Consider the following 14,461-nt stretch of genomic DNA (forward strand, 5'->3'; position numbering starts at 1 on the left):
ATTTCCCGTCTCTCTTATTTTGCATTGCATCTGCCACAAACACTAGATTCACTTTGGGTTTGTGCGTGTTTATACGAAAGAGAGAGAGAGTCCATACTCGTACGTCACATTGTTTTACACTGAAAGCTGGAAGTGCAAAATGTGTCTTTATTAAACTAATCTTTGTAGAATATTAACAGAAAAAAACAACAAACGACTAGACATTGCGTCACCACCTCAATGCTTATAGTTTTCCAGAAACAAAATCCCATTGTTGTCTTACGGATAAGTCACTTGAATGTAACCGTGATAAGATTTTAGTATCTATAAAACAATTCTCTAGTAACACACTGACTATCAGACTATCAACGTGATTCGCCTACCTCCAGTCTGTAAGAAAAGTTGAAGATATTCCAAAATAGCTAATATTGGAACAGCTAAATTGATACGCGGATATACAACTCCAACGTCCTCCATTTTAGTGTTAGAAACTGTGATGGCGATCAACTTTCCATTGTCGTTAAAGATTGCACCGCCACTGGAACCTGGAAGCACGGTCGCCGTTGTTTTCACAACGTACTCTTGAACCAGTGATACGCATCCCCTCGTAATCGAAGGCCTCACCATGAGATTTCTCGGAAATAGTGGATAACCGACGGCGTAAATTTGATCGCCTGAAAACATTTGAGAGGTGTTGCGTCGCTTGGGCGATCCGTACTCACCTCTTTGGGCCGCTTCAGTCGATAATACCGAAGAACTGATGTCGAGCTTCTCCAAATCTCTCGGATTCGCTTTCAAAATTGCGAGATCGAACGGTTCAAAATCGGGGGTTCTATGCAGGACTGTCGCCTTAATTTCCAGCGTTCTCCAGTAGACAAACACTTCGGTGTGTGGTTGCTGAAACCGAACACTTTAGTCGATTTTTCTCGTCTAGAGTAGCGCTCACTATGACGTGAGAGTTGGTAATAAAAATTCCTTTCGTCTTATTAAGTAGTATGCCTGTGCCCCACAGACTGCCTGATACTATTTGCACTACGGATTTGGTTAAAGTTGCTAAAACTTAATTTTCTCTTGAGAATCTCGAATTCATTCAGAACAATGGCGAACTTTCTTATGAATAAGGTTTCGCTTACGTTGTAGTTCTTCGTTGGCGAACGTGGGATTCGACTTTAGAACGTTGATGTTTTGATAACAGGGCGGTATCAGTTCTCTTAGTAAAGGCACTAAATTAGCGGCCAATGTCAGTCCAACCCATTCGCCTTTCCACCAATTTAAGCAAGAGATCACGATTGCAAAAATAAATTTTTGCTTCCACCTGAAATCGTTCAATCTCACTAGAAGCCGATGTCTTCGACTTACCTTGTTTTAATGTAAACCGGGCTTCCTTCGCTACCCGGAGTGGAAGAACAATCGGTTAGCAATAGGGAATTCTGTTCGCCAAAGATGTTCGAAACAACACCTTGGCTATACGAATTTAAAAATGCCCGGTTACCAAAAGGCGTACTTTCGATGTACACTTCTTGACCGATCGACAGAAACTGTGGACTTGTGGAGATAATGAGGAGTTCATTTAGCGCTTTGTTTAAATCCTTCTTCTCATCATTACTGGTTTGTTGTTGAACAACTGATGCGGCCTTTAATATAAAAAATAAAGATAAGGTTTCGCGGCGTTGGTTACCGTCACAGTCAACAGCCCAGTCTTTTAAGTACTTCTGACTTGAAACCAAGATATTGTTACAGATGAAGCATGCCACAACACGAGCTGAGCGAACACTTGTCTTGTCGGCGTCCCGCGCTACGATTCGCAACTTGGGTTCGTTAACAGAGGAAAACGGGTAAATGTGCATAATTCCCGGGGCAATGTCATTAAACCATTTGTTAAAGCTGTGTTCTTGTAGATAGGACGTTAATACGTTACTGTTGATTAAAACGTACTGGGAGAATTGTAGCCCGGAATTTGTGTAGATATCGTTGTTGTTGTTACATTCGACAAGTACGCTGTGGAGTTCCATTATCTGTAAATAAGTAAATTAAACTTTTTACAAATGGCTAAGTCAAGCGAAAATGTGTTTTTTTTGCGGTAGAAAGTGTGGCGAGCTTTTGGACATTAGCACGCACTTTCGACAATCCGACCCTTTTGAAATTATCACATTTCATTCCCTTTTTGTACAAAACTGAAAACTTTACCGTATATCGATTTACAGATCTTTACCCCTAATCTGGTATTTGATACGATCAGGTATGTTCGTCATTTACCTGTGCAGTAACGGGAAAAGATAACCCTGCAGTAATACTGCATATCGTAAGAGGCAACTAACGATATCGTCTCGCTTTCCTACAATTGATTTCCCATAGAAACCGCTCCCGAATCCGATTATTTACTGTTCATTATACAGTGTGTCCCAGATCGGGTGGGATTGCATGGGTAACTTTGTTATTATTAAGGATAGAGAATTGGTTAAATGGGCAGTGTTTTGCAGTTTTAGATGCTTATTTAAAATTTCCTTTTGGAAATTCAAAATGTCGCATAGGTTCGTCGTAAATTGAAAAAAACTAAAATTGGTCATTTCCTTGAATGCCTTATATCATCGAAAGTATAAGAGATATAAAAAAAAGTTTTATATAAAAGTTACTGTGTTTGATACGTTTAATTTAGAATTGATGTCAAAAAAAAATTTAAGATGGCTACTTTTGAGAAACATTTACCAACTTCCTAAAGTTAAATGGGGGCCATATGGGATTTTTAGATTACTTGATAGATTTTTTAATTCTCTTTTCAACGAGCTATTATAACATAAGATTGAAAATAAGATACGAGTTATATCAACGGTTTTTGTATTTTAATCAAGTAGTTTGTGACGAATAAAAAAAACAAAACAAAATCTATTCGAGGCAACAAAACAATGAAAATAATTACATTGATGTTTAAAAAAATCAGGGACGCACTCATGAGAGGGGGGGTTTGGGCATTACAACTCCCTCCAAAATTTTATATAAGCATTAGGTCTAGAAAAATTTGATTTTTATAACATCACTTATTGACTTATTATTCATACTTACATACCTACAAATGGTGCTATAACTACAAACTATCCCCTCGAAAAAAGTCATGCCATTATCCAGTTAAAGACATTTCAAGACACTTCGCTATATTTTACACAATGTATTACCATTGATGCATTGTCCCAGGTCACATTTTGTAGGTGGTTTATCCGCAAGAATATCGAAACTAACAGTTTTACCAGTCCGAGTATATGGACAGATGAATCTTATTCTTCTAACTGTGTAAAGTGTTCAAATCGACATTATGAACACTACTCGTCACAGGAAAACCTACATGTTGTAGTTTCACACCAAAATCAAGTAATATTTTTTTAATTAATGTATTTTATGGCATAATGGGAAGTCATGTAATTGGACCGGTAATCTTCAATGGATCTTTAACTGCTCACCACTATTTACAAATCCTCCAATAAACTTCCTTAAAGGATTTTTCTCGACAACGTATGTTTCGAAGGAAGGGTTAGTTTATGCTACCTACCAACAAACTGCCTGCTCAGGTCACAATTCACGAATTATGTACAGTACATTAAATTATAAAAGTAAGTACTTAATTAAAAAATAAAGGTAAAGTGGAAGTAGATACCACTACAATAATAATAATAATCATCAATGGTAACACGTTGCCTAAACTAAACTGTCTTGAAGTCTGTTTCACTAATAATGGCCAGTATTTTAAACATCTGGTGTAAGTATTTTCATTGTTTTGTTGCCTCGAATAGATTTTGTTTTGTTTTTTTTTATTCGTCACAGACTACTTGATTAAAATACAAAAACCGTTAATATAACTGGTATCTTATTTTCAATCTTATGTTATAATAGCTCGTTGAAAAGAGAATTTAAAAATCTATCAAGTAATCTAAAAATCCAATATGGCGCCCATTTAACTTTAAGAAGTTGGTAAATGTTCCTCAAAAGTGTCCATCTTGAATATTTTTTTGACATCAATTCTAAATTAAGCGTATCAAAGACAGTCACTTTTATATAAAACTTTTTTTTATATCTCTTATACTTTCGATGATATAAGACATTCAAGGAAATGACCAATTTTAGTTTTTTTGAATTTACGTCGAACCTATGCGACATTTTGAATTTCCATAATGAAATTTTAAATAAGCATCCAAAACTGCAAAACATTGCCCATTTAACCAATTCTGTATCTTTAATAATAACAAAGTTACCCATGCATCAATCCCACCCGATTTGGGACACACTGTATAGCATTCGCCAGTCGCGCTCTCCCAATGTGATAGAAGCAGACAAAAATATTAATTACATTAATTTCAATTAAGGGTACCTACTCTTGACTTAATTTTTTTCGGCCACCCATTTCCAATGTGTTTGGTTACATATTAAGATTGCTAAAAAAATGTATTTCACTCGGTAAACAGATGGGTGAAGATTGACCTTATGCGGGATCTTAAGACTATTATCATTGACCCAGATAGCACCAAACGTTCGAAAGACGTTCCCTTTAAGTGCAAATAAGGCCCAAACGTTCCGGAACATAAAATGAACGTTCAGTGGGCGTCTTTATTTGCAAATCCCCGGAACGTACAGATCAAACGTCCACAGAACGTTCATAATAGGTACCCACGGCACTAGAGTAATTTTCATATTGCATTGGCATAGATATTGAAAAACCACCAAAACTATTACATTAATTAATTGATATGTTAAATAGGAGCATGTGTTAAGAAATTCGTTGATTAGACTAACAATGCACGTCACTCTTACATTCGCAATATGGCGGGAAACAAAACCGATCGGTGATTGGACCGACTCGGATCGAGCGCGCACATCGCAGTTCGCAGTTTCGCACTTGACAACTTGTGTTGATGATCTAAAAAAGGTGTCGTTAACCTAGCGTTTTTCAGTTTTTCTGGTAATTTGGAATTTTCGTGACCTATGCTGTGACTTTTGGTAAGTAAATCTTGTTTTTGCTCGTCATATTTTTGAGATTTTTTGTTGTGCATACTTATTTTTATCTCAGAGGGGAGAGATGACTTTTTGCTACTTTTTGTATCATATGACATAACCTCAACTTTATAATTGTTGTGTAATAAGTGAGGCGCAGCCTTCAAGTTTTGTTGGAATTATACTAAAAACTGTATCATGTAATACTGCAAATGGTAATGAACTTGAAGTCTGATCCTTTTTCGCAGTTTGTCGCCTGCTGTTGGCTTTATAGTCAGTTGTTTGAAATTTCCCCTTAAAGTTGGTTTACATTTAAATTATCATTACACCCAAAAGCTTAGCGTTCAGCTTGCGCCAAGCAATCTATTTTCCCTGGTTAAGTGATCAAATTGAACTACCTTTGTATAATATTGACTTACCCCACTATATGTTTTTCTAGAAGCTGCAGCGAGCTTATTCCAGAAGACTGAAAAAGAGGTTGAAAATGACATTTCCAAGTGGCTGCGGAAGTGCACAGACCGATCAAAAAAGCAAGAACTTAGAAATTAACATTTATCATTTACTACATATATATACATATGTCATACTCATAAGAATGTTAAAAATAAATTTACACTTTTATTGCAAAGTATTTTTAAAGCACTTAAATAACGTTCCAATGAACGTTCAAAAATGTTCACTGAATGTCTTCAAGACAACCTAACGAACGTTCATGGAACGTTTTCTAAGAACGTTATGTGAACAACCAAATTTGTGCCATTTGGACAATGAAGGAACGTTCCAGGAACGTCCATAGTACATTCACGATATGTCTCCAGAACGTATCAATGCCCACCTGCAAATGTTCTGAGAACGTTCAAAGTACATGCTTGTGCTATCTGGGGAGTGAAGAATCTGAATTATTATTCAATGTTATTATCCTTGAATTATTCAATGCTATATTGTAGTGCACGCACGCAGTGCAAACTCCACAATTTTAGTACAATGAAAATTAGGTACATTAATTTTTTTGGCAGCTCCTCCTTTTGTAATGATGTTGGTATTTCATTGCAGCAGTTTAGTACGGCAGCGTGTTTTGCTGTTTTCATCGGCGAAATTGGTACATAAATGTAAATATATACCTAGTATAGATATAGGTAAGAGAGGAAGAACATTATCTGACCTATCAAAATGACGATGGTCAGCTACAACTTCCGATTTGGCAATCAGGCATTTTAATGCTTTATAGTACCCTTAACACATTGAGCGAGAGGTACAGGCGGGTCAATAATAAGTAGTTCGAAAAAATCAATTTTAACTGTACCCCTCGTGTACCCCAGTAAAAACTAATATCTGAGTATCTTTAGGATGCATCACATGGAGCGAATCTCCAGGTATCATCATAAGTCGCCATGTCCAAATCTTTCAATACACATGTTTTATTCAAAGGTTTAAATATTGTGTAGGTTTCAGTAGATATTAATAGCAGAGTGCGCAAAAACTGTTCCCCAACAAAATTAAAAACAAAAGTTCTAGAAACATGACTGAAATTGCACAAGACTTTAATACGTATGTGTTTACTGCATTTATTTAATCTGATAACAGAATAATAGTGTTTTTGCATGGAAGCAAATAATAAAAAAACTGGCCCATGGGGGGATCGAACCCACGACCTTCGCGTTATTAGCACGACGCTCTAACCAACTGAGCTAATGGGCCTGTTGGATGAGGCTTTTGAGATTTTGAAGATCTCACAATGGATATTCATCAATATTTTTCATTAGCAAGTACAAAATTCACTTACCAAAGAGCAACAAGAATCTTTCGCACTATTTATCACATTAGCAGATAATTCAGAAATGTAATTACAACTTTACCATAATTATACTGTAAAGTTCCTTCAAACTTTTAAAACAGTGAAAGTAGCAAACTAGCGTTACAAAATACAGGAGCGCGCTCGCTGTTTTAATAGTTCTTACTAGATGTCGATAAAATCGTCGACCTTTGCTTTTAAATCATATCTACATAAAAAATAAAGATTCTGATGCAATATACAACACGCTTTTACTACATTGAGGTGATCGTGATAAGAGTGGTATTTGTATTTTATTATTTACAATTTAGAATGTTTCATTTTTTTTTTAAATAATACTTATACGGGGTGGTGACTTGAACGCACGAATTTCAATAGTAATTTTTTCATTTCTGATTATTGACTTCCCTAATTATTTTAGAGATAAAATCTTTTGAGGTTTTTTGTAGAGAAAAAAGTTACCGACAGAATTATGTCTTTTTCGAAGCCTGTATATAGGTAGGTAAGTTTTTGGAACGTCGCGAGAGCATTTTTTAGGCCAAAGGGCATTGTCAAGTAGCGAGAAGTCTCGTAAGGCGTCACGAACCCGGTTTAGTTTCAAGCACAGATATTTGGTGTTTCCATTAAATATTTACATTACATTTGGAAATTTTGAGAACGTTAGTTTTAGGTCTCAGTGCGGTTTATCGTCTATTCTCTTGTCTTTAAATATATAATTTTTTTTTACAAAAACCGCGAACTTAATTGATCCTTGGGTACAATGAAAAGAAATATCGTTGGCGTTCATGGTTTAAAATAGTTTTTTAACTATTTTTTTTGCCGAAAGGGAAAAAAAGTTAATCAATGACCGCCAACAACCGCAATTATTTTCAATCGCTGAATTAAACTAAATAAAAATTTAGAAATATGCGCTATATAAGACTATAAAAATTTAAATATGCCTCAATAACATCATATGACATTGACGTTTTTCAAGATAATCCATAGCTATTTATTGACAATAGATATTGGTTGGTAAAAAATGGCCTGAATGCACGTTTTTGTGTAAATTTAGTATTAAATGCATACTTGTATTGTTTTGAAAATAAAAAAAATGTATATTTAGATGCATATCTTGACATTTTACATTTCTACCTTGCATAAATTCATGCATATTTTAGGCTTAATGATCGGAAACTCAAAGATATAAACGTAATACTTCGTGTAAAAAAGATCTGAGTGTGTTAGAGAGGACCTCTTCATAAAATATCGTTATTATTCAAAAAAAATATGCATATTATAAATCGAAATTTTTCATTTCTAGGAAATTTGTAGGATAGGTGTTCTCGCACCATTAGGGAGTTGTGCGCGGGTGCACCATCCTGTTGAAGCAACAGTTACCAACTTACGCTTCAATTTTTTATATTTTGTTGTGTCAACTCTTTCACTTCTAGTGGTAAAACAAAATTCCGGTATCAACACCCTCCGAGGACGATTGAAACGTACCTTTGTGCGCGCCTTGATTTCAATGGCTTTCTTTCAATGCGTAAAACCTGTTCCCTGAGAAAGATCGCTGCCTTTTGAATCATAACAATTTTCTCCATGTTGCGAGAAATTCATCCTCAATAAAAACACGGGTGGGATAACTTTTTTTGTACTGTAATAATGACCGAGTGTCTTGACTATATACAGTGCGCTTGAGATAAGAGGGTCGCCCCAATATCTCTTTTATTTGGTGAGATACGAACAATTTGTTAAATATAATTACCAATTTTCAAATGCAATGCCTATGCTATTTTACGATATTTGAAAAGAGCAATCAATTTTATGTAACATGCAACAGACATCGTGCATCCTGACTGTACACGGCATGCTAGATTTCATAAATTAGTTGGACTTGATGGGCGTATGATAACTCACAATACTTTGGACATTTGTTTGTCATTTTTTTATATTTCCTGAAGAAAAACTAAAAAGGAAATAAGAAATATGTTGCGGGCACATAATTTTATTATACCCATTACTGCATTATAAAATGATGATAATCGCCGATAAAACTAGCTAATAAACATTATTGGTTGCCTATACAATTACCTACTTGCTTGGCGCAAACCAAATTTTTATTATTAGTCCATTCTAGTGACATAAGGCAGGCAACACACAATGCAGCATTCGCATACGTAACAATTTATGAATATAAAATAAATAACTATTCATTCATATCGTACGCGGGCGTTTCGATTCGGGTATAATTTATTCATATACAAACTTTGGAGTATTAACATATTGTACGCACTATTGTATCCTTGATAGAAGAACAATTAGTGGTTACAACTTTTTTTATTGTAACAAATACAAAGTGGTATTGTATAAATAAAATTAAAACCGACCAACTCCAAAAATTACTATCTTATAGTTTTCGAATTCGATCGAGAAATGCCGCAAAAAGATATAGAAACTTTACTTGCCCAAAAGTGTGAAAATAATTTAGTCATGAAAGGGTTCTGTTATTTTTAGTTGTCTGTTTTATTCTTATTTCCAAAGTAGGGAGAAAGAAAACCACCACCTACACAATGAGTCTGATGATATCGATAATTGGTGATACGATAAAGCCACTTACCATGATACAAATCAAAGTTTGAAATTACTTCATTGTTGTAAAAATGCCGAGTTATTATCGCTATTAGAACCTTTCGTCCCAGCAATCTACCCTGAAGTGGCTCAAAATATCCCGTTCTGTTCATTTTCTGCCACACCTCACCGTCAATGTGCTCGAAAACGTGGAATAATGGCTCCAAAACGGCGAACTAAAACAAAGGTGGTCAGTCCAGCAAATTAATAATAAATACTACTTACCTTCAAAAGTGGAAAAATGCTCGACTGAAATACTCGCCACTATATTTTATAGTTTTTATGTAAGAAATTTCTTAACATTTTTTGTTCTATTTAGATCCAAATGGAGAGGATCCACTGCCTATGCGTCAAAGCAATTTGTGAGCGCCTTCTGTCTGTATGTCTCTGTATTTAACTAACTTCAAGAATAAAGAGAAAAGGTGAATAGAGACCCAAACAATTTTTAAGCACATTGATGTCATATAGAAAGTATCCAAATAAAAAGTATACCAAAGACTAACTTACGGTATCTCTTGATTAACAATAGAGGTAGAAAAACACACAAAATACACTTATAGAGTATTAGTACTACTGTGTAGAAAAATTTCAACCAGATGCATAAAAATCGGGGGGGGGGGGGGGGGGGAAGAAGTCACAAATGGAATTTGTTGTGTTTTTTTAGAGTCCTTAGGGCATAAAAAATTCACCTAACGCGAATAAGTAATCAAAATCAATCTTGCAATTCTTTAAAACACACATAAGTATAATAATAAATACACCTCTAGATAAGTACGGTACCCAATGATTCCCTATGAGCTATTGCATCCTCCTGTTCATCCCCTTCTGCAGGAAATTTATTGCAGCAGTATCTTACTCATCAAAAAATCAATTTACAAAAATGAAAATTTATTTTGCACATTTTATTAAAGAAAGCAGTTTACATACCTAAATGGCAACATCGAATCCTATTTTCCTCACACACTGCATGCGCATGTACTTTTGTTTTATTGGTAAGGCAAAGGTAGGAATTGTCCCAATACGGCAAGCAAACATTAACAAGTTAAAAAAAGTGGTCACTCGCGACCGACGAAAGCGCATTTTGCCCGCACAGAATCAAGAATAACCAACTCGGGAAGGAAGTGACCAATCCACATAAACTTTTGTCGTTCTGGTATCTGGGCTGTACTACACCGTATAAGAAAGAAAAGAAAAAGCTTAAACTGGAGGGCTAGTAGTGGTACAGACGGACAGACGAACAAAGTGCGGACAATAGCGTTCATTTTCCTTTTGGAAAATGCGCTAAACAGTGGCATTATATTTTATATTAGCATTAGTATTATACAGAGTGGCCCAACGAGAAGTAAGTATACAGAGGGCTTTTAGGGTATTAAATTTAGAAATTTTGAAAAATCCTCGAACATGTCAATTTTGTATTCGAGGGGTACACTTTTGGAATACAAATCACGAACCCAAGTCTTCACCCCTCTACGTAGGGAGCTTAACCCCTAAAATTTTAAATGGAATCCTATGGCAAATTGCACATTATTTGAAAGCCAATTTAATCGTGATTACTAATCTGCTTTGATTTTTAAATTCTATTGATTCGTTTCGGAGAACTGACAGGTTCACTTAAGTTTAACAAACAAATTGAAGCGTCAAAATAAAATTTTAATACAAGGTGACTTAGATCGCATTTGTTTTGGTTTTTTTAGAAAAAACCATTTCAAATGCGAATTATCTCCGAAACGAATCAATAGAATTTAACAAGCAAAGCAGATTAGTAATCACGATTAAATTGGCTTTCAAATAATGTGCCATTTGCCTATTTCCTATAGATCTCTTTTCAATGCCAATTTCCTTAACAAATGTAGAGCATAAAATTAGTTAAGATAAGTTCCTACCGCCATTTTGACCGCCATCTTAATTTTTGGCCTACACATTTTTTTATAAGATAGTAATAAATAGTAAATCGTATGTACTAGATAAAAATCATGATAATATCTTTGTCTACAACAAGAAAAAACATTATAGTGAGTTCTAGTCGCCATTTTGGCCGCTATCTTGATTTGGGGCGTTAGCAGCTTGATTTCGAGGTGGTGACAATATAAACAAACCACAAATTCATTGGGGTCCAATTACCCTAAAAACACTTTTCACCAAAATGTCTCAGGATTTGCCGTTAGAAGTTAAAATCTCAAAATTCTCGCCCGGACTATAAACGATTGGGTAAGAATTTCGTTAAAATTGAAAAAAGGTTCATTCAGAAAATACGTCCACGCGTACACGCACGAGCTCGTAGTATCGAAAACAAGTTTGAATTAAATTATTTACAAACTAATTGGCTTCATTATCTTTATAAGGCGGATATGCTTAATTCTATACTAAAATATATCTGTTCAGATTTAGGTAGGCAGATGAATGAATTCTTCAATTAGCTCATGGTAGGTATACCTAAATAAATGCGAATAAATATAACCACCTCTGAAAACGTAAAATTTTGGTTATTAGGGGACGCATTAAATTTTACTTTCCAAATAAACAAGTAAAAGCTCAAGAAAATTATCAAGAATCATGCGGCAATCTATTTAATTTGAAGCACGTGCGTTATGACGTTACGTTTATTAATTCGCCCCGACGCATTTTTTTACTCAATGTACAAATAAAAGGAAATTAACCTCTTAAATGAATTGGTACTCTTATATACAGCTAATATTACTAGAGATAATGAAATTCGTAGGTAGATGAAAGCGAAGATTATAAGGCGACGCTTTGATTCAACCCCAATTTTCAATTCATTAATTTTTTCGCTTAAATTACTGCCCGCGTGGGACGGCAAATTGATAAAGAAGTAAGGGAGGCTTTTAATAATCATAATAATCCTAATAAGCAAATAACAGGGTGTACTGTATCATAAGAAGATAGAAAGAAATTGATGATGGTCACCACGGGGTGCCAAGGAAGCGCCTTTATCCGGGGGTGGCGCCTCTATATTAGTACAATTTCATCGCGATCTCTTCACTTGCGAAGACGTCCTCGTTAGACGTCCTTAATAAATTAACCAAAGGTGAGTTTCTTTGCATGATTTCCCTTTTTTGTTGTAACAATTACCGAACTTGTGTTTCGAACTGGTAGTTCGGCGTGTGTGGTGTATTTTAAACAGGGCGACTATAAAAACGATATCAACAATTTCGTGAAGTAATAATTTTAATAACATTTTAAAAAATGTTTCCGCCCGGGATCGAACCGGGGACCTTGTGCGTGTGAAGCACACGTGATAACCACTACACTACGGAAACTTGAAAAGTTCGTTCCATAATGTGTCTGAAAAACTACAATTAATGATTGTCGCGTTTATTATAAATTTTACACAAATGAAATTACAAGTGATAAAAAAGCTAGTTGCATTAAAACACTGCTTTGTTGGATCACAATTTTATTTGGGGTGTCAATTATAATTGTGTTAGCTTGTTATTGAGGAAAATTGATCCCCATACGACATTATCATTGCACCAATTCACCACCAATATTTTTTCTTCCTTTGAACACATTTATAAATACCACCAGCGCCGCTGTTAGACTTTAGAAGGCAAATGCGTCGCGAAGGTCCAAGTTAGGTAGGGTAGTTGCCTCCAAAATGTAGTTCAACTGTGGTGCACTTATTGCACTTATATCAGATGTTCTTTTCTGACACAAGCTCTCAATTATTTCAACTTCAACGCCTACTTAATAAACATTTAAATCGGCTCTGCAAATCCATTTAAATCGAGTTTTCTCTGGAACTACTGATCGGAAAAATAAACACAGTTCTGAAAACATAATGAACATTCCTTTCCACCTATCTAACATTTACCTACTACCCCTTTCCATTTAAAATTTTTGGGGTGCAATTCACCCCCTTCTCAGGGTTAAAGTTATGTAAATAGTACCTATTACTTAATTTAGGTGTCCCCCTCAAAACTAAAATTGACGTGTTCCAGCGTTTCTGGCAAAACTGTCGTTAATTGGCAAAATTGGCATTGACTGTTTTCAGTAGGCCACCCTGTAGAATTACCTGGAATTCATTCAACATTTTTGAAGTGAGCATTTCAAATCGCTCGCTATGATTGTATGTTTTGCACGGGACTAAAGTCATCTCATCTGTCACAAGACACTCCGTCATGAGTCGATTCCAAAGTATTCATCACATCCGTCCCGAGACGCTATGCGGAATGGCGATCTTTTTAAAGCACATTTGAACGGAAATATCATATTAAAATCTTCGATGGCCAATATACACATTTAATTCGTAATTTCGTGCATTTTTACCATTGTAAAAAAGCCAAATAAATCTTTTAAGATAGCGAGACAGCGAGGTGAAGCGGCGGAGCCGGAAAATCCGAAGTTGTGTCCTCGCGTTGTGTCAAATGATGCCATAAGTATTTATTACTCTTCTAGTATAAAAACAGTCAAGTCAATCGTCGCAGGTAGCCCACTGCAATAATGGGCGCCTGTGAGGTGTACACAAATTATGCTATTATATTTTCATCTCTATCTATCCCATGCGAAGGAAAAGATGTTTTGCAATGGGCGGCTACATGTGACTGTTTTTATACAAGACGACGTATAACGACGTATTCATGAAAAAAATTCCATGCATTTTTTTACCATCAAGAATTTGTAATACAGCAAGGCGAGGCCGCCGAAGTCCAAGCTATGTTCTCGTATTAAGTCAAATGGTACCAACTGCCAAGAAGCATTCAGTCTGTACGTACATCACTTAGAGACGGCAGTAACACCTTGCAAAGAGTACTATTGGGTAGGTACTCTTTGCACCTTGTTTTATAGTTTAAATCATATAAACTAACTTGCAGTGTGTCATCATAGGTTTATGAATTATGATATACAATCTGATTGATGGCAAAGATGCGGGTAGATCGTTTATGTGAATTAAAAACAATAATGGGCCAAGAATGGACCCCTGGGATGCTTAGTAGTTGGTTTACCGGAAATAATACCTACTGCTTAAATACGAAACAAGTAGTAACCGACTGACGTTGCTGAAGTTACTTTTGAAACTCTGTTTCATTGTTTTTCTTCTTATAATTTATCTTTTACCTTTGATCCCTCAAATATGATGGGAAC

General features: G+C 35.4%; 1 protein-coding gene, 1 long non-coding RNA gene and 2 other non-coding genes across 5 annotated transcripts; 1 reads left to right on the top strand and 3 right to left on the bottom strand.

Moving 5' to 3' along the window:
- Window positions 1–127: 127 nt before the first annotated feature.
- On the bottom strand, window positions 128–9,534 carry LOC116158717 (peroxisomal leader peptide-processing protease). 2 transcript variants are annotated; one of them, XM_031471548.1, is made up of 7 exons: window positions 9,348–9,534; window positions 1,339–1,994; window positions 1,113–1,294; window positions 926–1,038; window positions 702–876; window positions 363–653; window positions 128–303 (listed from the first exon to the last, which is right to left on the bottom strand). In XM_031471548.1, exons 1-7 carry the CDS (start codon window positions 9,348–9,350, stop codon window positions 224–226), a joined length of 1,500 nt encoding a protein of 499 aa, XP_031327408.1. In that variant the 5' UTR covers window positions 9,351–9,534; the 3' UTR covers window positions 128–223. The 2 variants fall into 2 exon arrangements, with proteins under 2 accessions (XP_031327408.1, XP_031327409.1); XM_031471549.1 differs by lacking the exon at window positions 9,348–9,534 and adding an exon at window positions 6,740–6,928.
- On the top strand, window positions 4,816–5,585 carry LOC116158720. Its single transcript, XR_004142798.1, has 2 exons — window positions 4,816–4,962; window positions 5,396–5,585. It is a non-coding gene; the product is annotated as an uncharacterized LOC116158720 (long non-coding RNA).
- Window positions 6,581–6,654, bottom strand: Trnai-aau. The gene has a single exon. It is a non-coding gene; the product is annotated as a tRNA-Ile (tRNA).
- Window positions 9,535–12,563: 3,029 nt separating the features above from the next.
- On the bottom strand, window positions 12,564–12,636 carry Trnav-cac. The gene has a single exon. It is a non-coding gene; the product is annotated as a tRNA-Val (tRNA).
- Between the last annotated feature and the right edge of the window lie 1,825 nt (window positions 12,637–14,461).

The sequence above is a fragment of the Photinus pyralis genome, unplaced genomic scaffold (assembly GCF_008802855.1).
Source record: "Photinus pyralis isolate 1611_PpyrPB1 unplaced genomic scaffold, Ppyr1.3 Ppyr1.4_LG1, whole genome shotgun sequence".
Classification (NCBI taxonomy): domain Eukaryota; kingdom Metazoa; phylum Arthropoda; class Insecta; order Coleoptera; family Lampyridae; genus Photinus; species Photinus pyralis.

Coding starts and splice junctions, on each gene's coding strand:
- LOC116158717 (XM_031471548.1), bottom strand. Junction 654..701: donor GACTGAAGCGGCCCAAAGAG/GTGAGTACGGAT, acceptor AAATGTTTTCAG/GCGATCAAATTTACGCCGTC. Junction 304..362: donor ACTTTTCTTACAGACTGGAG/GTAGGCGAATCA, acceptor ATTGTTTTATAG/ATACTAAAATCTTATCACGG.